Source organism: Globicephala melas, chromosome X (genome assembly GCF_963455315.2).
Source record: "Globicephala melas chromosome X, mGloMel1.2, whole genome shotgun sequence".
In the NCBI taxonomy this organism is placed as follows: domain Eukaryota; kingdom Metazoa; phylum Chordata; class Mammalia; order Artiodactyla; family Delphinidae; genus Globicephala; species Globicephala melas.
In genome coordinates this window covers 97,797,747-97,823,217 of record NC_083335.1, presented here as the reverse complement: position 1 = coordinate 97,823,217, position 25,471 = coordinate 97,797,747, and the positions used below count along the sequence as shown (strand labels likewise).

Below are 25,471 nucleotides of genomic sequence, written 5' to 3'. Positions count from 1 at the left end.
TGAGTGGCACAAGCATGTCACCTATGGTGACATCCCTCCTAGGGCAGCACACCTTATTAACTAATGAAGGGAAATTGTATACAGACTCAACCATTTCAGCCCCACTCGTGATAACTCTAAAGGCTCATTCTAGCTCCCAGTTCTCCATGGAGTTCAAGAAGGCTTTTGGGTGTGCATCCATGAACAACCTGCCTGCCAAACTCAGAGTCTGCTTCCCAGAATCCATCCTGTAACTAAAAGGAGTTACAGCAGAGGGGTAGGACTGAAGAGAGGGAGGAATAGTCTTCTACAAGGGATGGATGGTAGTGTGTGAAAGACCTTCAGAAGATCGAGACCTGTTTTGCCCAGAAGGCACTAGGTAGGCAGGAGGTTACAGTAAGGGCTTTCAGCAGTGCAAAATCCATCTTTCTCTTATCTGTTGTGCACATAGTAAATAACATAAACATTCCAGTGTAAAGGAGCCCTGGAATTGAGTATTTCTTTTGAGGTAGCCAGCAAAGGTGGGGGTCTGACTTTGAGAGCACACCACTGTTAGTGATACCAAGCAGGACCCTGTGGGACTCCTGGGCACAAAAGCCTTTCTGTGTCCCCCATTTCTTGATTACAGGAAATAGGCTTTCTTCAGCCTCCATGACCTTCCCTGAGTTCCAACGAGCAGATTTAAACAGTTGCTAATTAGGGAAGGGAAGGGATGCAGAGACAAGGGAGGAGCAGTCAAGAGAAACAGTAGTGCAGCCTTGGGACAAGGTCCAGGTTCCCCCTCAAGGGATACACATAACAATATCTTTGAGCTGTTTTGCAGATACTGAAACTCCACCAGGTGGGAGAAGTTAACAGTGTGCTGCCCAAAAGCACCTACACCCCAGACAGGTTGGAACCAGGAGTTTGATGATGCCAACTCCCACTTACCTCACCACCAACTAATCAGAAGAATGTCCACAAGCTGATCACACCCTCTTTGAACAATTACTATAAAACTCCTCACTACCCCCTCCTGGTTGGGATACACAGTTTTGAGGGCATTAGCCCGCTGTGGCCCCCTTTGCCTGGCAAAACAATAAAGATATTCTTTTCTACTTCACCCAAAACTCTGTCTCTGAGAATTAATTTGGTGTCGGGGTACAGAGGCCAGATTCAGCTTCATTAGCAGGATATGTTTTTATCTCCAGCTGGTTCCCAGAACCGAGGTGACCCCCTGCCCCACTAAAAAGGATGGTTTGCACTTTAAAAGAAGGAAGAAAGGGACACCTAACACACATTGTCTACTTCACAATTTTGCTCAAAGCTGCTTACTCCTCGATACAGGCATTATTTTTCAGGCAAATCATTTCATTTAAGTAGAAACCAGAAAAACAGTGACAGGGGAAATGGGGTTGGCATTCCTGAGTTTCTGCAAGTTCAGAGAGCAGGCCTCCACAGCAATAGTAATAACATAGTATATGACACTGGAACCAAAGATTCACATCTTTCCATCTCTTCATGTCATTCTTAATCTCATAGATCTGGAAAGTACATTAGGTTGGCCAGTGTGTCCTTTAATCTTTACTGAGACTCAAGGGCTTCTTTGACTATTTTATAAGAAGGCAAATACGCACTCTTGGTGAAAATATCTTCTGCGATTCATTGGGTTATAATGAGGAGTATCGAGCAGGAGGAACTTTTAGAAAGTGATTTAGTAGTTTTAGTAGAACAGGGCAGTGTGATAGAAGAGAGATAAGATAAAGAGGCAGAGGCTGGGAAGAGTCTACATCCTTGCAATCACAAGGATATTGTGGTTTGAGGACATAGATGGAAAACAGAAGACTCTAAGAGAAGTCTCAGACCAGCAAAGACTGCAAAAGCATTCCTTCTGGTATTCCTCATGTGAAAGCCCTTCCACATGCTAATTAAAAAAATGAGCACACGCACAAGCAAATGAAGAAAATATCAGACAGGGTAGTTTTAAACTCTATCCTGCAGTGAGTTGAGAGGGAATTGGAAAGGGTTTTGAGGAGATAAGAAAGGGTGAGATCATATGAGAGACAGTTTGGGTGATAAATACAATTAAAATAGCCTTTTGGGGCTCTGAGCACGCCTAAGTCCTCCTGCTGGCTTTGTCATGACTGCCATCTGTGCAACTCAAAGTGTTTCCTGCAAGCTGGGGTCTCTCCATGAACAATTTGTTACGAGGCCATAAGATAAATATCAATACAATAGTTGATAGTCCGTTAGAAACTTCCATAGCAATTTTACAGAGTCCTATTTATGTCGGTTGAGCTTAATGATAAAAAAGAAGCTTGGGGGCTTCCCTGATGGCGTAGTGGTTGAGAGTCTGCCTGCCGATGAAGGCGACGCGCCTTTGTGCCCCGGTCCGGGAAGATGCCACATGCCGCGGAGCGGCTAGGCCCGTGAGCCATGGCCGCTGAGCCTGCGCGTCCGGAGCCTGTGCTCCGCAACGGGAGAGGCCACAACAGTGAGAGGCCCACGTACCACCAAAAAAAAAAAAAAAAAAAGCTTGGGTTTTATGTGTCTCTTTATTTCATTTTTCTAATGCTTCAGTTTTATTGTAATTTACACACAATGGAAAAGGGGGGAAATACTGCTCCTTCCTCAAGATAGTTTGATAAGTACTGAGCAACAGAAGGAAACCAGTTTGGTGGGGGACGCTATGTTGCCTTGCTGGTTCTATTTGACACCATCACTACATGAAAAACGCCCAGAATTGAGAATCTTGGGCTCATTTGAGGCTCTTATGAGCTATTCTCTGTTGTCAGCCGTTATGGTTGTTCTCTCTCTCTTCCCATATTGCTGTGAAATAGGACTGAGCCAGTTCAGAGTATTTACAATAAAATATATGGGAGTCAACTGGAAGAAAAATATGGGTACTGAGTTCAGTAGGTATACCTCTGGTCTACATACTGTCTGACTCCGAGCAGTACCAACCTACAATTCAAGTTAAAAGTCAACCTTACTAAAGGAAGTAGTGATACCTGCTACGATAGGAATGGACCTCAAAGATTATGTTCAGTGCAAGAAGACAGATATAAAAGAATATATATTGTATGAGTGCATTTGGTATGCAATGTCCAAAAAGGCAGACATATAGAGACAGATAATAGATGAATGGTTGCCTAGGGTTGGGGGTGGGAGAGGAGAGTGATGGTAAATGGACATGAGATTTATTTTTAGTGTGGTGGAAATGTGCTAAAGTTAGATTGTTGTGATGATTGTACAACTCTGTAAATATCCTAAAATGTTTGAAAGATGGGGGGAATTGTTTCTTCCTCAAAATAGTTTGAGAAGTGCTGGGCAACAGAACTAAACCAGTTTGGTATACTTTGCATTTTACACATAGAACAGGTAAACTTATGATATATAAATTATATCTCAAAAAAAGCTGTTATATAAAAACGTAATCTCTACCAGTAAAAAGAGCCGGCATCTCATTTACCCTCCAAATTCTTAAAATATGAGTGGAAAAAAAAAAGAGTTATTAGTATGATATGCCTCTAAGGAAAATGGTACACTGTACTGAGTGCTTTATGGTAATTCTCTCATTTAATCCTGACAAGAAATACACGTGTTCATTATTTTTTTTTTCACTTTTGATAGTGAGGGAATTATGGCCCAGAAAGGGATGACATTATATCCAATGTCACTAAGATGGTAAATGAGGAAGTTAAAACTTAAGTTCCTGTCGGTCTGACTAAAAAAATATATACTCTTCACTAAACCAATGATCTGTGATCCATTTTGCAGAGGACCAGTAAATATAGGCATTCAGAAGACCCTGTGCTGAGGTGGTTCAGAAAAAATGCAATTTCCAAATCAGACTATGAAGTAAGTTTTTCTGTATAACACATATACAGATCATGATATCCCAATAATCTTTTATTGGCATTAGTTTACACTGAGAATACACACGATTCACAGAGTCTTATTCATTTGATAGTGATTAACAGGAAAAATACCCCTCTTCTTACAAAACTATGCAGATTTACTTTTAGGTGAGTTACAAAAGACCTATTTGTGAAAAGTTTTCTTTTTTCTTTTGCCTCATCTGTACCCAGTGAAATAAAATCTAGAAAAATATTCCTGCGAATGTGCTAGAACCTGTTTTATAATCTGCTGATACTTCACATTGCAGATGACAATCATCCCAGTTTAAAAGGCAGCACTATGGAGATGGGCTGTGTATTGTTAGGGATATACAGGTTTTGCAAATCAATGGTAAAAATGAAAGGAAGGATCAGCTACTTTACCTTCCCCCACCAAAAAAAAATCATCAGGATTCTTACCTGCCAGTGGAGGATTATATTCCAAATCAAACCAAGAGTCAGTTTATGATTTCCATCTACTATGTCAGTGCTTCCAATATTCACTAAATCAACCTGTTAAAGATAAAGGGGAAACATTTGAAGGAAGGAGACAAAATGTCTGTTTGAAAAGAAAACAAAATGCAAAGGTAATTGCATTTATCTATTTCCAGAGCCTAAGCAGCATTATAGCTTTTTAAAAATAATCTAAAAATGAAACAAACTGCATTTGCAACTGAACTTTCTGTAACAAACAAGTGTCCCCAAACACATTTACAAAGAGATAGGAAATGAGTGTACTTTTAGTGTATAAATAAATTACTGCAGATTAAAGATTCCAATAAGAGTATCTCCAGGGCTTCCCTGGTGGCACAGTGGTTGAGAGTCCGCCTGCCGATGCAGGGGACACGGGTTCGTGCCCCAGTCCGGGAAGATCCCACATGCCGCTGAGCGGCTGCGCCCATGAGCCATGGCCGCTGAGCCTGCAAGTCCGGAGCCTGTGCTCCGCAACGGGAGTAGCCACAACAGTGAGAGGCCCGCGTACTGCAAAAAAAGTACCTCCAAATAAAATATATAATAATGATAACTCATAAAGGATGCTTAAAATTAAAAAGTGCTTCCTAGGACATAATTGAAACTCAAAAATAGAAATTTCATCAATCCTTTTATCTAGCTCAGAGGAGTGCTATTGTAATTAGGGGTGACTGCATTTGACTAAAATGTCCTTGCTTTAGAATTACATGTTAGAACTCTACTAAACAATGGAGCTAACGGCCGGCTCTCTTTTCTCTATCTAGGACTGGGTTTGGGAATTAAAATTTGGCAGAGTTTTATTTTTTCAAGACAAATCCCATCTCCTGTCCTTCTTGCTCCTAACGTTTTTAGGTGGAGTCAGGTTACACATACACATCAGGCAAATGAGCACATGAAAAGATATTCAACATTACAAGCCATTAGGGCAATGCAAATTATAAACATAAAGAGTTAACACTACATACTTATCATAATGGAAAAAGTTTAAAAAATATAGTGACAATATCAAATGCTGATAAGGATATAAAGAAATTGGGTCACTCATGCTTTGCTGGTGGAAATGTAAATAGTACAGCAACTCTGGAAAACATTTCCAGCAGTTTCTTACAAAATTGAACATGTGCTTACCATACAATCCAGCAATTGGGCTCTCAGGCATTTATTCTAAAGCAATAAAAACTTCTGTTTATACAAAATCCTATACTTAAGTGTTCATACTAGCTTTATTTGTAACAGCCAAGAACTGGGAACAACCCAGATGCCATACAAGGGTGAATGGTTAAACATAGTGGTACATCCATACCGTGGACTACCACTCTGCAATGACAAGGAACATCTATTGATACATGCAGCAACTTGCGTGAATCTCATGGGCATTATGCTGAGTGAAAAAAAACCAAAGCCAATCGCAGAGGGTTACATACAGTATGATTCTATTTATATAACAGCTTTGAAAAGACAAAATTACAGAAATGGAGAACAGAGTCGCAGTTGCCAGAGGTTAGGAACTGAAGTGGGGTGGGAGGGGCAGGTGGATGTGTTTATAAAAGGGTAGCACAAGGGATACTTGTGATGATGGATCTGTTCTGCACTTGACTCTGATGGTGGATACACAAATGTACACATGTGATAATGTTGTAAAGAACTAAAAACACGTGGCCACACACACACAAAAGTACAAGTAAAACTTGGGAAACATAAATACTACTGGTGGATTGTATCAATGTTGATGTCCATGGTAATATTATATTATAATTTTAATGTATGTTACCATTGGGGTAGAGCTGCATTAAGGGTACACATGATCTTTCTGTATTATTGCTTATAACTACATGTGAATTTACAATTATCTCAAAGAAAAAAGTTAACTTTAAAAATGAGTATCCAGGGATACTTTAAAAAGAGAGAATATCACAATAAAGCAAATATGCAACTTCAGATTAAGGTCTATACAATGGGAGTGAAACTGTCACAGCAAGGGTTGAGGGCTGAGAATTCAGATTTCTCTCCCTACTTACTATCCCTAGGCTCACTGATACCTTTGGTTGACTTTTCTTTTGGCTGTCTCCAGGACTCTGCCATTTTGTCTTGTCCTGAGGGTATTGATCTGAGAGAGTTTCCCATTTATCCTCCTCTAGGGAGCTTCACTAAATAGCCGAGATTCATTTTGGTTAAACCTTTCATTCTCTCAGGCTGTAAACCTTTACTGAATTAAGTCTCACTTGGATCTGTCTTTCCCTCTTGTCTCTTCCTCCAGTAAGATGGGTTTACCATTTTCTCACTCAATGTTAAAATATATTCTTTATCATTCATCTTAATTTTCTAAATCCTATTAATTATAACTTTTAAAACTATGAAGCTATGTGGGAAATCCAGGTGAAAAGAATAAAAAGGCTACTCTTCAGTTTCATTGCCAAATCACTCCCAATTACTCCCCACGTAAACTTATTTGTAGGTTCAATGGATAATCTAATACTTAAATTTATTTTTATATCCCAACTATATACAAATTATTGGTGGATTGGATTAAAACAAATAATTGATACAGAAAAATGTAGAATCATTGAAATAAGGATAAAAGATCTAGATACAAGTCCATAGTTTAATTCCACACATAATTTATAGTAGAGGACATTACTAAGCTATGCAATAGATTACATGTGAGGATGGTACCACATGGACATTACAGAGAAGTCAGCCTGAAGTAAATGGACAGCATATAAATGGACATTTAAGTAAGGCTGTATTGAAGAGTGGATGAGCAGAAGTCCTGAAAGCTGGTTAAGGTGAAAGACCTTGATTTTCTTGGGTATAGGAAAGTCAAGGTGATACTGCCATTGTAACACATTACACGTCTGCTTATTTCTACAATGCAGATGATTCTCATTGGACAGCTGAATTTTAGTAGTACCCCATGCAAATTTTTCCTAATTCAGTGCTGAAGTAAATATCAGAATTTCAAATTACTGGGTATTCATATAGATTTTTTTTCCTATACATGCAAACAATAATTTGCCATGATACCTTCATTTTAATTATACAAAGTAGATACAACAAGTTTCTAGAATTTAGATCCCAGGGGAGATGAATAACTCCTGAACAAGAAAGCACCATCATCTACATTTCAGCTGGGGATTCCTCATGTGGCAGTAGAGGGGAAGGGCTCTCCATGTGGAAAAGATGCTATAACTTTAAGAATTGGTTTACTGATTAATTCATTCAACAAATTCACATGTCAGGCACTGATGTACTTAGAACACAAAAGGGAAAAATACTCCTGCTTTCTGGAACTTAATTATAGTGACAGTGAGAATCACACCATATATTTTTGAAGATTCAATTATTTAAATAAAGAACATGTGATTTCTAGAAAATAGATATACTTGGGGAACCACTGCTGGTAGTTAAGTTTAGACTTGCCATAGGGATCATCCTGGGGAGACTAAGAGCAAGCAGCAGGCACTTAGATACCAGCTGCCCCTATCCACTCTCATAAGCTTGTTCTCTGTGTGAGTAGGGAGATGATTCCTCCATTTATTTATCCCCATAAAATCCCTTTTAAAATCCAATCTGTATTATATCAGGGACTGTGCTTAGGCCTGATAAAGAAGACTAAGGTAGAATCCCTAATGTCAAAAAGCTCACGGGCTAATAGCAGGTCACAAAATAAAAGTTAATTAAAATTAGGTAGGATCCAAAAATTCCACTTCTAGGTATATATCCAAAAGAATTGAAAGCAGAGACTCAAACAGATATTTATACATCAATGTTCACAGCTATTCACAATAGCCTAAAGGTGGAAATGATCCAAATATCCATTGACAGATGAATAGATAAAGAGGACATAGTATATATATACAATGGAGTATTCTTCAATATTAAAAAGAAAGGAAATTCTGATACATGCTACAACGTCAGTGAACCTTGAAAACATTATGCTAAGTGAAATTATCCAGCCATAAAATAAAAAATATTATATGATTCTACTTATGTGAGATACCTAGAATAGTCAAATTTATAGAGAAAGAACGTAGAATAGAGGTTACCGGGGGCTAAGAGAGAGGTGATTACAGAGTTTTTTTAAACAGGTAAGAGGTTCAGTTTGGGATGGTGAAGACGTTCTGGAGATGGATAGTGGTGATGGTTGCATACATAGGGGAATGTATAATACTAATGCCACTCAATTGTACACTTAAAAATGGTACACCAATTTTTAAAAATGTTTAAACTGGTAATGTATATGACATGTACATTTCACCACAATAAAAATAAATAATAAAAAGAAGTCACTGGCACATACACACGCCTTAGACAATATCTAAAGGAATGTGCATAGTTGTGTTCCAATAAAACTTATTTATAACCACTGGAAAAAATTAGGTAGGCAACTGTGTCTCATGGACACCCAGTAGAGAAAAATAAATTTTTGTGACAGTGTAAGCAAAAGAAAGAGGAAATATTCAGTGTTGACCGAATCTGTAAAGAAGGAATATAAAACTGGAACAAATAAAGGGGGTGTGTGTGGAAGGAATGCCAAGAAGACACATGTGACTAAGGATATGGGGGGCAAGCGTAAAAGATATTACATGGTTGGGAATTAGAAGTGTTGTACTCAGGGACAAGGTGGCATGTGTGAAGTTGTTAAACAATCTGGGGCAGGATTATGAAGAGTCTTAAAAAATCTCAAGGAATGCAAGGAACAAGTTAGGCTACTATGAGGTAGAAAAATAATAATACCAGAAAAGTTGAACAGATCTTGGCTAATTCTTATGGGCACTGAGAAAAAACTAGCTGAGATTCATTATAAACGTCTCTAACCAGTACAAGGATGCTTACATTTTTGTCAGGGACAACAAACCTTTTCACAATTCTCAACGCTAAGAAATGTGCATTTTATAGTAATATACTGCATCTTTAATTACAACTTTACAAGTGAAGCAGTGATAACCATTTGACCATTTCTTTTGTCAACCTTCAATAAACAATAAGAGCATAGTATTAAATCTTAGTTTTATAGGGATATTCTGTAGACAGTTACAATAATGTAATCCAATTTATGTAACTTTCTGTTGATTTGCAATTATATTTTGTTAGTTCACTTTTTTTATTGCCAATGTTACTCACTATACTATCCTATCCAGTAGGCCAGTTTTGTTGGTGGTGCTTGCCATAGGGTGCAATGAGTAAGTAGCACGGCTTTTAAGTGGTATTTCACACATATATTCTCAACTGTGTGTGCCTTAGAGGGTAATCTTATCACACTGCAATTATTACCAATCATCATTCCTTTCTAAAGGTTCATATTTGATCAAGTTGTGTTGTCATAGGTAGGTATTTTGTCATCCTGTAGTTGGGTTGTAAGAAACACAACTATCCCCATTTTTTGAGTGGTAAACTATATGTTAATCTTTGTACCGTTTTCTATGTCTGTGTATATGTACATATGTATGTGTGCATATATCATTTCATTTTTGTTCTTTTTAGAAATATTGTATTTCTTTATATATAAGACCACACAAATATTATTTTATACAAATGCATGAATGAGATCTTATACATGCCTCTCCTATTGTTCTTGAGACAAGTTTTCTTTTCCATTTTGCTTGCCCCACTTTCTTCCCAACTTCTTTCCTAATCTGGCCTAAAAAGCTCCCTATTCATATGATCAGTGTATGTGTGAGTGTGCATGTGTGATATCTTATAAACACAAATTTGTGAGGTTTTATAGTCTACAGATGGCATATTATTCAGGTTCTATTGAATATTGCTTTTACCAAACAATAAACCCTTTTATTTGTTCATTTTCATGGCTAATCCATTTGACTCTCAATTTTCGTATGCTTGCTGTTGTTAATAATGCCCCATATCTCACCATGTAGCTATGAATTATATTGATATTTTTTAAATCATTACTAGCTCTTCTCAAATAATCATCACCATGCCGCACAATTGCTTCTCTGCTTTCTTTTACGTAGTTTTTTCCTAATATATGCTCTGGAATTACATCTTCCAAGGATTATCAATCTAATTTCCAAATAACTATGAAAAGGGAAAATAAAAATTAAAATACGTTAATATCTATGTTAAATGAATAATTATGTGTCTGTCTAGTAAGCAAAACAAAAACCATTTATATGACATATATGCTAATAAATGGATTCTGTGTGTGTGTGGGAGGGTGTAACAAGCACAAAATAACAGGAAATTCAATCTTGAGGTCACTGAGGAGGCCGAAAGTTATGTTTCCCTGTTTTGCATAATGAAAGCATCTGACACCAAATGAATAGGTGTGAAAATTGATATTATGTGTGAAAATTAAATAGCATGCATTGAATTTTTGCAGAAAAAGTTCACCTCCACATGAAGATTGGCTTTAGGAGTTCCTGCAAACAGGCCTAAGACTCTACTCAGAAAGTAACATTAGATTCTGGCTCAGAGTTTTGCAGTGTTATCTGTGGAAGATGCTTTACTCAAACATAATTCTGGAATATATAGAAAATTCTCACCATTTGCTTTTTTTTTTTTGGCCACACCACAGCACACAGGATCTTAGTTCCCGGACCAGGGATCGATCCCGGGCCCCCTGCAGTGGAAGCGTGTGGAGTCCTAACCACTGGACCACCACGGAATTCCCTCACCATTAATGGAACCTTACTGTGGCTCCAGCAGAATATTTAAATGTGAACTCATAGGAAAAAATCCCTTGGGGTAGGATGAGCTGGCTGTAAAAAAATGCACCTAGGAAACTTAAGGAATTGGCTTTTGGAATACAGTAGTCTATTGTTATCCATTTTATAGGTGTGAGAACACGAATTGAAGGGACTTCCTATTCTGTCCCCACATTAGTAGCTAGACTAAAATATCTGATTTTGTACAAAAATTTATATTTAGTAATTCTACGATTAATATATAAGTATTCCAGAGAGCACTGCTCCTTCCTGGTGTTCTACCTACTAAATGAGTTTACTAACCACTGGGCATGAGGAACAATTCTTTTCCATTGCTTATTCAAGAGAATAATGTTTGTTTTATCCGAGGTTTTGCTTTATCCCCAGTTCCTTCAAGGCTTGGATGCAATCTAGCATTGTCGGTAATATTTTCTACAAGCTAAATTTAGATAGCCCACGGGGGTTATACTGAAAGGATTTATACATATAATACTGATATATGTAAGATTTAAGAATACTTAGGAAAACCATAAGATTTAAAACGAACCTGAAATGTAATGGTTTAGTGAAAGGAGATTACTGACCTAGACAAGTTTATATTATTTTTGATTAGTTTTACAGGAAGAAGGATAGCAGAATGAGTTCATCAGATATAAACTGCACACAGTGACTTTGGAATGAGGAACATTTGACATTTAAAAACTTGCAATAACCAGGTCAAATAATGAAAATGGAACTTCTCAGGGTAAAACAGAAGGTAAAAGAAAAAAGGTAAATAAATGCAAGGGAGTGATATTCCTGTGATATATCTGACAAGGTTCTAAGGAATAAATCTCTTACAAATATTTCCATGCTTTTGAAATTTTTGGTGGTGGCAGGGAGATGGATAAACTTTTCCAGTTTTAGTTTGTAAATAATTTAAGCATATGCATTCCTAACATGGATGTTGTAGAAAGTTATGTCTCATTCAATAAAGGAACCATCATCTTTCCAATAAATGATATTCTTGCCTTTTTAGACAACCACTGAGAAGGACATTTTATAACTACAGGGACTAATGAAAACACATCTTGTATCATTCAGCCAGTTGATATTAGGTTAGGGCTAGGAGGTTCCTCATATGTTTCAAAGGATGTGGTTCTTCCAGATCACTTCAGATTTCAACATTTATCCTAAGGAGGAGTCACTTTTGTTCCTTAATATGCAGAATACAATCTGAGATTTTATTTTCATTAGGCATGGGGTAAGGGATAAGGGCAAGCAGTCTTTATACTTATCAGTCTTGGTATGTGCGTTTAAATAACTGAAAAATGCTGCTGATTAAACCTTATAAAATAACTTCACATAGAATGTAAGATTATAAAAGGAACCATGATGTACCAAAAAAAAAAAAAGGAACCATGAAATATCATCTTTAAGAGTTTGAGTGGATTTCCTTAACCAGAATCTTAAACAATAACTAACATTTAGGGAAAAACCATGCATTGGGATTTATCAAATAAACAGCCCTCCTGATAGACCTCATGCAGATACTTCTACCTTCTATATATTTGGTTCTTTCAGATCCATACATTTCTTTCTCATAAACTGTTTATAATAGAGAATCTCTTTCCAACACTCAAGACAAACAGGATTTGCTTTTTAAATGTGCTGAGTGCCTTTTATAAAACATCTGCCATCATGCAGTCAAGCTAAAGAGACTTCTCCATGTTCAAGAGAAATTCCTCAAGTATTTATATAATCCTTCCAAACATAATGCATTTAAAAGATCAAAAATTTAGAAAAAGCAAAGGAGTTTCACTGCCCTGCAGCATGTGCTTTTATACTGTGTTTAAGGTTCATATAAAATTTTAAGACTTATGGGCATAAATCATACCCACTTTTGCCATTGAAAGATGCATGTAATGAATCTTTTATTATTAAATGATGAATAGTTCAATATATACAACATCAAGGGTGGGCTGCATTGGCCATTGTGGCCTTGGGTCTCTACTGGCAGGTTTTTTTTCTTCCCTCTCATATCTGTACATTCAAAGTGTTATTTTTTATTTTAAACAAATATAGAAATTTGCATTGAAAAATACCTTTCAAAAGCACATTTTGACATAGAATACATCATAAGACTTAGTACTGGGAACACACTATAAAGATACTACCCCCTAACTTTAGTGACTAAGCTCTACATAATTCATTAAATATTTTTCACCATCCACCATATACCACATATTAACTGTCGAGGACAAAGACTAAAAAATGAACTGTTTTATCAAATTGCTTAAAGACTAGTGAAATGAGTTAAAATTTCTCTCTATTTTGGATGCATTTATGATAATCATACATCACAAGGTAACTCTTAACAGAACTGTGTTTTTGTTTGTTTATACATTTCCTCTTTGACACTAAAGATTTTAAGCAGTTAATTTAAAAAATCTCATAATGTTAAGGAAATATAAACATTAAAATGGTGAAAGAATATTGAAACAAACATAGCAAAATAGAAATTTCAATGCAGGTAGTCTTATTGAACATAAGGTACAGAACTAAACTTTTTGGCAAAGTAGCTCTTATAACTAAACTAAGCAAAATTTCCTAGATGGAATATTGTATACTAGAGGGCTTCATTTGCTTCCCTCTATAAACCTGCCCTCAAAAATGATTTCACAGGGGCTTCCCTGGTGGCGCAGTGGTTGAGAGTCTGCCTGCCGATGCAGGGGACACGGGTTCGTGCCCCGCTCTGGGAAGATCCCACATGCCACGGAGCGGCTGGGCCCGTGAGCCATGGCCGCTGAGCCTGCGCGTCTGGAGCCTGTGCTCCACAACGGGAGAGGCCACAACAGTGAGAGGCCCGCCTACCAAAAAAAAAAAATAATTATATATATATATATATATATATATATATATATAATGATTTCACAAGATAGTAAAAGACATACACACTTTCAATATAATACTATTTAACTTGAATTTTTATAAATACTGTGTATCTTATACCTGGCAATATAGAATGCCACTTTAACGACAGCAAGAACCCTATGTAACCCATGCAACTATGGTCAACTAATCTATGACAGAGGAGGCAAGGATATACAATGGAGAAAAGACAGTCTCTTCAATAAGTGGTGCTGGGAAAACTGGACAGCTACATGTAAAAGAATGAAATTAGAACACTCCCTAACACCATACACAAAAATAAACTCCAAATGGATTAAAGACCTAAATGTAAGGCCAGACACTATCAAACTCTTAGAGGAAAACCGAGGCAGAATACTCTGTGACATAAATCACAGCAAGATCCTTTTTGACCTACCTCCTAGAGTAATGGAAATAAAAACAAAAATAAACAAATGGGACTTAATGAAACTTAAAAGCTTCTGCAAAGCAAAGGAAACTACAAACAAGACGAAAAGACAACTCTCAGAATGGGAGAAAATATTTGCAAATGAAACAATGGACAAAGGATTAATCTCCAAAATATATAAACAGCTCATGCAGCTCAAAATTAAAAAAAAAAACAACGCAATCAAAAAATGGGCAGAAGACCTAAATAGACGTTTCTCCAAAGAAGACACACAGATGGCCAAGAGGCACATGAAAAGTTACTCAACATCACTAATTATTAGAGAAATGTAAATCAAAACTACAATGAGGTATCACCTCACACCTGTTAGAACGGGCATCATCAGAAAATCTACAAACAACAAATGCTGGAGAGGGTGTGGAGAAAAGGGAACCCTCTTGCACTGTTGGTGGGAATGTAAATTGATACAGCCACTATGGAGAACACTATGGAGATTCCTGGAAAAACTAAAAGTAGAATTACCATATGACCCAGCAATCCCACTACTGGGCATATACCCAGAGAAAACTGTAATTCAAAAAGACACATGCACCCCAATGTTCACTGCAGCACTATTTACAATAACCAGGTCATGGAAGCAACCTAAATGCCCATCGACAGACAAACGGATAAAGAAGATGTGGTACATAAGTACAATGGAACATTACTCAGCCATAAGAAGGAACGAAATTGGGTCATTTGTAGAGATGTGGATGGACCTGGAGACTGTCATACAGAGTGAAGTAAGTCAGGAAGAGAAAAACAAATACCGTATATTAACACATATATGTGGAACGTAGAAAAATGGTACAAATGAACCAGTCTGCAGGGCAAAAATAGAGACACAGATGTAGAGAACAAACATATGGACACCAAGGGGGTAAAGCGGGGGGTGGGGGTGGGGGTGGTGTGATGAATTGGGAGATTGGAATTGACATATACACACTAATATGTATAAAATAGATAACTGATAAGAAGCTGCTGTATAAAAAATAAAATAAAATTTAAAGAAAAATTTAAAGAACCCTATGTAGCCAGAGCTATCCAGTTTTCAGCCATGTATACTGATTTCAAGAAAAAAAAAAAAAAAAAACACTTGGCAACAGCAATGGCAAAAAATTCTAAGATACATGACTAACATTCATTATAATGAGAAAACTTTTCAATTATAATATAATTTGTAGCCATATTATTATTATCCCAAAAGATCTCCATGTGTACAAATCAAAGTAAATGATTACCTCAATTTTAAGTTGAATATGTAAGGAAAAACATAATATTTTTTCCTTGATGCAAGAAATGTACGGGGTTGGGGGAAGGTAAACAATTCACCTTATGAAATTATTTTCAGTGATAACTAGCTTCATTTTAAGAGGAATAATTTCATATTGCATCGGAATATGAATTTAAAGATTATAAGATATGCTTGTATATATTTTTATGTTCCATAGAAGAATATTTTGAAATAAGTGCAACTATTTCCATTAGTACATTTCACAGATGACAAAGTGGAACCAAAGTCATGAAATTATTTGACAAAGATCCTGTAGTTAGTGAGTGACAGGGTTAAATGGATACACTTCTTCTGGATCCTTGGAATCAATATATATAAGGTGCAGCCGTATCACAGGCCTATTGTGTAGACTGAAATTTTAATATAAAAAATAATACTTGTCTAACATAAATTAAGATTTTGGAATTTATATCTGAACACTGGATTTTATGAGTAATAAATGGAAGCAGTTTATGTTTGGTCAAAGATATTATGTTCTGACATACCCCAAAATACATTAAATGGCTATTTAAGTTTCTGAATACTTAAAGGACACATAAAATACTACTTTTAAAGAACCCTTTAGAATCCTCTTTATCTAAGATCATGTGCCAGGAAGAGTGAACACTATCATTTTTCAGATCAGTGACATTTGACAACCATTCAATCTAATTCAGTGACAATTTTCAATGATGTGATTAATTGAATATTTGAACATAGCTGACATTTGAATTTTCACCCTAGGCTTTTTAAGTACTCATTTTGGATTTGTGGTTTAATAATGTACAACAACGATCTTATTTTCTTTGTGCTATCTCACCTTGTATAGTTGAAATTACTTGGTAAAATTGTGCCACTCTGTCATAGACAATTGATGAGAGTAGTGAACATAATTATGAGATTTACAACTGTGTCAGTTAATACTAAATCACGTTAAATCAGTAAAGTCCCAGTATATGCCAGGGTATAATGCAACACTCTATTTTTGTCAGTTTCTTTAAAATAATGATGGAGTGCATTCTATGACTTCAAAAAGGCACTGGGGTTCATAAAGTATACACTTGGAAATCTTGGGATGGAAGAAGAGGAAACAAACTGGGATCAGCCAATGAATGGAAGACAGGTATCATAATGCATCTGGAGGACAGTTTAAAACACCACAGACAGTTAAATCTCCCTACCAGTTTTTTAACGGCTAAATTCCTTTACCAGTGAAAAAAATCAATCATTATTCAACTTTACATAAAATGATTAAAAATGCAAATTTGTATTAGAGGAAACTCATTGACTGGAATTTAATTATATCTAAGGGAAAAAATTTACCAATAAACAAGTTCAAATGACCCATTAAATATTTCTTTACATCTGAGAGAAGATGGGGTTAAAGACCTGTAGAACTGTATTCAGAATGTCTGGTGAAGGGGACTGCCCACAAACAAGAGCGGAGAAGGATAAAGGAATGATAGAATGGCAGTATGAGAGATGTTTCCCTATTATCTGAGATTTGCTCTATCTACCTTCAATAAGTTACAAATAAATGGAAGCTGTGGATACATTTTATCTTGAGCTAGTATGTAGACAAACACAACCATTTGGTAGAGTCATCCCCTGTTTCACAGGATTTTGTATTGTCTTTTGTTTGCTTTTTTAAACCACGGCCAACTTTATTTCAAAAACCACCTCCACTCCCTCTCAGCAAATATTGTGATAAAGGCATCACTGCACTTAGAAGTACTTCTTTCTCAATAAGTGGTTTTCACAAATAAATTATTGATAGCAGGGATAACTTCATGTTAAAACAGCCACCAGAGAGAATGCAAATCGGAACATAAATGTGGTGTCTGAGCTCTACAAAGCTAAGTTGTGAGTGACATTTGAGTGAGGAGAGTAAGTGAGAAGTCAGGAGAGAAAAGAAAGGAAACTGAAGCACAGGCTCACATTGAGTTGCTAGTTTAGAATTAGGGAATATGCTAAAACTAGTCATTTATGGCAGAGGAAGAGGCCAAATTGGAGGAGGGGAGGACGGGTGGGGAGGGGAGGAGGAGAGGAGGGGAGGGAGGAAGGAAGGAGACAAAATGAACTTGACCTAAGAAGATCTTGAAACTACCACAAATATCTTTTCAAAAGGAAGTTTCTAATACCCCTTTAACAACAAGCCAGGGCCAATTTTTTTCACGTGATTGTAAAAATTAGGTTTGTGAACAGATTTGTAGAATTGGAAGGCCCCCTCATGATTTTCTATTAGCAATTATCAATTTCTTAAAACTTTGAATGAACTTACCACTAGTACCATTGGACCCAGAAGTGTTTGTAAAAAGTTTGCTTGGTTTTGTTTTATGATTTCTTAAGTTCCTTTGGTTATTGATGTAGGTACTCTATACTCCACTGTGTTAATTCTTGTAATTTATGATTTTAAATAGAATACAATCCAATTTCATTGCTTTTTTATAATCAACATATAGTTCTGTGTAGATTCCATTTTTGGTTTCTACTCTTGTACTTATTTTTAATATTTTCTATGTTTAAATTGCATAGATTTGATTTATTTCCCTCTTTTTTCTGATTAAATTTATGAGATTAGTCTATCTTATGATTTTATTACAAGGAACTAATATCTTAAATTTATCTAGCGTTTCTTTTTTCTAACTCATTTCTTCATTTATCTTTTATTTCCTACTTTCCTTAGAGCATTTTTTCCTTTTTTGTAACATTTATGGTTGAAAGCTAGAATTAATTTATTTTATCTTTTTTTTTTTTTAATAAAGATAAAAGCAAAGACAAAAATTGAACCTCTGGGTAGAACTGAGGCCATTTCTCATGGGTTTTCTCATGGAATGCTTTTTCCTATAAAAACATGGATTTGTACTCTTGGTTTCTTATACACTTTAAATTAATCAAATTGAATTCTTTTAAGTATTATTAATTTCTACTGTTATATTATTATCATCAAAGATTATGCACTTTAAAAGTTCTTTTTATGTGTTTAATGACATTTTCACTACATTCAAATATATTATCCATTTTTTATTTGTATTTATGCCGAGGACGTTTTTTATATGTTTATCTTCGCCTACGCCTATAGTAAGTTTTATAGCAGGGTAGAAGTTAGAGATAACTCTTAGTCTATCTTCCTTTTCTTATTCTGGTGTTCCCCAGAAGCATGGGAGAGTAATGTCAGCTGGTTCCAAAACTAGCCAGAAACCACCTCCACTCCCTGTCAGCAAATGGGGGAGGTGGTATGGCCTTAAAAGTGAATGGCTTCCGAGACTTCCCTAGTGGTCCAGTGGTTAGGACTCCGCACTCCCAATGTGAGGGGCCCCGGGTCGATCCCTGGTCAGGGAACTAGATCCCGTGTGCTGCAGTTGGGACCCAGCGCAGCCAGAATAGATAGATAAATAAATAAATATTTAAAAAAAGAAAAAAAAAGTGAATGGCTTCCTGCTACACCCAGCAAGGTTGGGCCCTGGCCAACATTAGGGCTCTTAAAGTAGAGATTCCCAAGTCTTCTTTTGACCAGAAGAAAAAAAAAAAATTAGAGCTATCTGAAGGGCTGGGTTTTCTCTGATTGCTCCCCCTCCCACATTCTTCACACCTTCTTTGTTTGAGATGACCCACCTAGTATGAGATGGCTCCATCGTCCAGGATCTCTTATCCTCTGGCTTCTAGTTAGGTTCAACCAATGAGCAGCACTGGCAGACTATTAGAGGACTGAATAGAGAGACTAAGGTATCAATCTCCCACCTCCTCCAGCAGGCCATGATTTGAGAGTAACTGCATTCTTTAGGTATCTATGGTTGCACTTGCTATCCAGTGGACCCATTCCCAAGGTTAGAGCTTTCATTGGTTTAAGGTAACAGCTCTCTCCTCTTGTCTCTCTAGGTTTAGGGGTAGTAAAGCCTATTAACTGAGGCTAGTCTCTGGTGCTTCACCATTCATCGTTGGTTCCTTTAATCCTGCCCATATTTCTATATATATTCCTTTTATTACAGTCTTTTCAACTTTGTCTTTGCATAGGCTTTCTGATTCATTTCAGGACTGTTAATGATACACATGGCTTCATGAGATGACTTGGGCTTGGATAGTGACTATATCAGTGGATAATTCAATGGACTAAAAATAAAAGGCTTTTCCCCTGCCTATAAAAGGCACCACATAGGTCTACTGATGTCTGGCCATTCCCTAGGGATAGGGGAAATCATTCTTAATAATGACAAAGTTAGAATTTTCTGAATGCCTGTTTGAGAGCTCACATTTGGATTTGGTTCATTTAAATTAAATTATAAACTACTGTTTTCCTTGCAAATCTAACCTTATGGAGAGAAGGTTTATATATAATTCACACAGATTTTATAGAATCATCTATGCTTGGGAGTATCGATAGGTAGAAAATCACTATTAAATCTACAGTTTATGTTATTTGTATTCTCAACTTTTTTCTTTGCTGCTAACTGTGTTGTAATCTGACAATGGTGAATTAAAGGCTCTGAATAAAAATATATTTCCATCATTTATTCTTTATGGTTTTAGCAGTATTTCTATTATGCTGTAAGTTGTATTATGTTTTAATTATTGATTTCAACTTTCTTGGATAAAAATGATATTTTCAAATACTTATAAGTTTTTCTTTGTCATTAATATTCTTATCTCTGACTTTTAAAAGAACTTGTTTTATTACCCATTTAATTTATAATAGCCTTTTTATGTTTAGTCATTTTCATCTCACTTAGAACTAAATTCAAACCCTAACCATGGCTCCCCATGTTCTCCTCTTCCCAGCACCACCCTACTACCTCTCTGATCCCCTACTCTACTACATTTTTTTCCACACTCAGTCCTCTCCACCTATTGAGTCCTATTTCCAAATGCTTTTTCTCCTCTAGGTCTTTTTATCCCACTGCCTGGACCATTTTCCTGTAGATAATCCCATGGTTCACTCCTTCACTTCCTTCCAGTCTCCACCTATAAGACAACCTAACCAAAGGCCTTCCCAAACCTCCTAGTCTATTTGTCTCTTCTTCATTCACTTAGCTATCACTACATACATTATACATATTTAACATCCTCTGGTATTTGACTCTAAACTCCATGACATAAACGACTGCATTTGTTTTGATCACTGACTGCAGTGTTCCTACCATTTGGAATACAACCTGACATATAGTAGACACTCAATAAATAATGCACTGAATCTAAAAATACTAACATTATTCTGTTTAAGGTATGACTACTCAAAATCTCTAATCAATGCCTCCTCTAGTTCATTCTGAGAATCTGTGATTTTTAAAAGGAAAATAGTTCTATCTACTATTTTACTTAATATGCTTATTTATTTATACCCCATCCCAGGATCATTTAGTCATCTGCTGTAGAATACCCAAGGCCATTTTTAGGAAAATATCCTGTTTTTGAACGTTCTCTTTCTGTGTTTATTCTTTATGCTAATAATCAGAGAGTAAAAAACATGTCCCTTGGGATATTTTCCATTTCTTTTCTGCTTTCTTTTATTACAAAATAATGGGAAGTATAAAATGATAATACATTTACTTTTGAGCATTTGTATTCTGTGTCTTTTGGCCTGGGGCTAGCTCAGGTAAAGGTTATTTCACTCAAGGTTTTGGTTTACACTGGAGAATGTTTTACTTGAGATTCTGTCCTTTAATACAGAGACCTCAATTATATGTCATTCCCCATTAGGGCCCTGGCTCAAATGGGAGCTTTGTGGAAATTTTCTTTTGAAGGACTCCTTGTCCAATTTAACCCTCATTCGAGAGTCTTCGCCTGCTAAAACATTGGAATTTTATCAAGATTTTCTATTTTCAGTAAGAAATATAACCTCCTGAGAAAAGATCCATATATTGCATTAATCACATTCTAATTTTGTATATTCACTTATCACATTTTATTAAACAATTTCATAATAAAATACACGGTCTATGTTCAGATAGATAAATATGGCCATAATTTGGAGTTTGGCAGGTTGCAAGATCAGTTTTACTTTCCCTTCCTACATTCCTCTTATTAAACTTTTTTTTAAAAAATTGATAGCCTACATACAGAAAATATACTTGAGTGTACAGCTTGATAAGTATTCTCAAAGCAAATGCACCTGTATAACGACCACCAGGTCAAAACATGGAAAGCTTCAACATCTCTGAAGATTTCATCCTGCATTTTAAAATCTAACCATTCTTCTGACTTTTAAACTCATGGAAGCATTCTGCCTATTCTTGAAATTTAATTAAACGAAATTACAGTAGATACACTTTTGTGTCTCACTTTTTTCTCTTTCCGGAAATTGATCTATCTTATGTACTGTGTGTCACTATCATTTGCTTACTTTCATTCTAATTTTGGCTATTACAAATGAAGCTACTATGAACACTCTTTCATATATATAAAATAATATTATATATATATGAATTTTTTGGCAAACATAGAAATGTATGTCTATTATATGCTAAGGAATGAAATTGTTGGGTCACAAGAAATGCACATTTTTATCACATTTAGTATATAATGCCAAACTATTTTCAATGGCTGTCTGAATTACATTTCTACCAGTTAGTTGTGAGAGTTCAAGTTATTCCATACCCTCATCTACACTTAGCATTATAAGTCTAATTTCAACCATTTTTGTGAATTTGTATTGGTATCTCATTGTAATTGTAATTTCCCCAATTATTGGTGAGGTTAAACACACTTTCATATTATTCTTGAACTTCTGAACATCCTCTTTTGTGAAGTTTCCGTTCAAGTTCATTGTCCATTTTTTCCATTGGATTTCTTTTTCTCATTTTATAAAACCTAAAATTAAATAAAGTATAGAGGAAAATCATAGGAGACACCTAATATACTCAATAGTGTAAAGATGTCAATTCTTCCCAAACTGATCTATAGATTTAACTCAATGTTGATCATATTCCAAAGAAGGTTTATGTGGAAATTAAAAAGATGATTGTAAAATGAACCTAGAAATACAAAGGGCTAATATAGCCAAGAAAATACTGAACAAGAAAAAAGTGGTAAAAGTTCACCAGATAACGAGATGCATTATAAAACGGCAGTATTCCACATGGCATGGTACTCATGATGTATAGACAAACAGAACAATGGAAGTGAACTTAAGTCCAGAAATAAAACTACAAATGTACTGAAAAATTTTTATGACACACTTAGTACTAGAGAACAATGGGCAAGCAACATTCTTTTTAATAAGTGATGTTGTCGTTCAGATTCCAAGTGAAAAAAATAAGCTGAATCTTAACCCATTCCTCATATCATATACAATAATCAATCATTTCCAGGTGAAATATAGATCCAAATTCAAATGGTAAAATAATAAAGCTTATATGGATAAAAGCAAAATGTAATACCATAATGGCTTTCAGCAGGCAAATATTTCTTAAACAGGACACATAATTATAAAGTGAAAGTTTATAAAAATGAACTACATCACAATGAAGAACTTCTCTTTATCAAAAGATAAAGTGAGTTAAAATTTTAATCCACAGAGAAGGAAAATATATTTGCAATACATAAAATAAACAAAGGACTCATATCCAGAACATAAGAACAACTCATAATTTTAATGAAGTTCAAGTTAATTTTTTCTGTTTTTGCATCATGCCTTTGTTTTCACATCTAAGAAATATATGGTTATTCCCAAAGTCACAGGGATTTTATTTTATGTTTTTTTCTTTTTATTGCCAGAATTTCTTCTGGTCCTATATTGAAAATTATAAAATTAATAATTATAATATATACAAAAAACCCCAAAATTCATAATCTATAATCAGTATGTGAAAAAACAAAACTCTTATCAAAAAAAAAAAAACACTACAGTTTCATTAATCCACTACTTTAGAGGAGATCCAACAGCCTATGTTTTGACATTTTCTTGCTTGGAAGAGATCAATTTCTTCAACTAGATTAAATCTAATAATTCTTTGAGTTTTCTGCTGTTTTCCTTGCTCTTATATTTTGTAATGGAATACGAGGAATTGATATTTAAAAAGACATTTTCTTTGTCTAAGTTCCTAATATTGTTAAAATGTTTTCTTAATTTATATGCTACTGATCTTTCAAAATGTTCTATAGGATGAAATACTGCCATTTGCAGCAACATGGGTGGACCTAGAGATTATCATTCTAAGTGAAGTCAGAAAGAGAAAGACAAATACCATATGATATCACGTATATGTGGAATCTAAGATATGTACGACACAAACGAACACAGCTACGAAAGAGAAACAAACTCACAGATATAGAGAACAGACTTGTTGCCAAGGGGATGGGGCTGGAGGAGGGAAAGATTGGGAGTTTGGGATTAGCAGGTGCAAACTAGTATATACAGGATGGATAAACAACAAGATCCTACTGTATAGCACAGGGAACTATATTCAATATTCTGTGATAAACCATAATGGAAAAGAATGTGAAAACAAATATATATATTTATAAGTGAAACACTTTGCTGTACAGCAGAAGTTAACATGACATTGGAAATCAACTATACTTCAAAAAAAAGTTTATAAAAAGGTTCTATAGGACTGTTAATAAGGCAAACATTCCATAGATTATCTTATTCTGCTGCAGAAAATTTGCAAATATAGAGTTAATCACTGCAGGAAAATAATAAAAATATATAAAACTTCTGTAAAATAATTTTTATAGGTTAAATATGATAGTAACCTTTCATAAAACTGACCGATTACTACACAACTTTCACTTCCATTTCCAGAATGATGTCCTCTCCCTGCTAGATGAGCTGAGCAATATTTGGGGGAGTATACATCATTACTAATCTATCACTAATTATGGTTATTTTAATAGTATATGATCAATTATTTGAATTTATCCTTGAAAGAGAGATGTAGTGTAATTAGGAAGTTACCAAAAAAGCCAGTAAATGCATTGGTTAATTAGAAAGATTGTAGGAAGTTGATAAGAAAGGAGGGCTGCCTCCAATATCATGAGAGAGGGGAGGAATCTCAAAGTCACCCTGAGGAGACAAGAACTCCTTTCATCTACACACTTGTTTACGTACGATTGTTGACTTTTTCTAATACCACACATATATTTTCTTCTAGTTAAACTTAATCAAACATAAGAATAGAAAACAAATTTGCAACTCTTATGCTGAGTTGAAATACTGAGTTTTCTGTGTAACTTTCATACTTGGATGTGTTATCTAATAAATGTTGGCTTAATTCAAACAAACTTTATCATCATGTGTGAACCCACTTTATACAAAAAAAATAATAGCCTATTAAAAGCCATTTGTTTCACGAACACTGCTGTAAGGAGCTGAGTTTACCACAGGACTTAATTTGGCCACCAAATATAACTGCATTATGTAAAATCTAAAAACAACACAAAGTGGCCAATCAGGTCTGGTTCACACCATTCCCTGCCCCCCTGTGGATGCATGCATTTACTTCCTGAATCACATTAGCAGATGCACATGAACTAGAACATGCGCTCTCAATGGTAACTGCTTTGACTTATGAGACAACTTGAAATGCTTTCTCTGTTTTTAGGGCCAAAGCCCTCACTCAAACATTAAGCATGCTGTCTCATGGTATCCAGACTCTGTCCAGGGCTCCACTTACATTATTTTTCTGCAAGACCTGTAGTGCCTTGTTGACATTGTTCAGGGCATGAACTCTTGTGGATCCTTTTTCTTTTGGCTGAAAACAAAATGAAACAATGTTGACTGCCCAGGGGAGAGAAGGACAATCTACCAGAAATGGAATAATTGATATATTTCACTTCTAAATTGGAATCTTTTAAATGATCACAGGTTGTGAGGCATTAATATAATGAATTTAAGTGCTTCAGGTTAATTATCCTTGTCATAGGAGTT

At 35.6% G+C, this 25,471-nt stretch overlaps 1 protein-coding gene across 1 annotated transcript in view; it reads right to left on the bottom strand.

Annotated features, from left to right (window-relative positions):
• The window catches only part of DMD (dystrophin), a 2,243,521-nt gene that overhangs the window by 1,738,198 nt on the left and 479,852 nt on the right, over positions 1-25,471 (bottom strand). Inside the window, exons 4-5 of the mRNA XM_060293058.2 lie at positions 25,218-25,295; positions 4,278-4,370 (exon numbers count right to left, since the gene is read on the bottom strand). Coding sequence (XP_060149041.1) covers positions 4,278-4,370; positions 25,218-25,295 — 171 coding nt within the window. The remainder of the gene's footprint in view (positions 1-4,277; positions 4,371-25,217; positions 25,296-25,471) is intronic.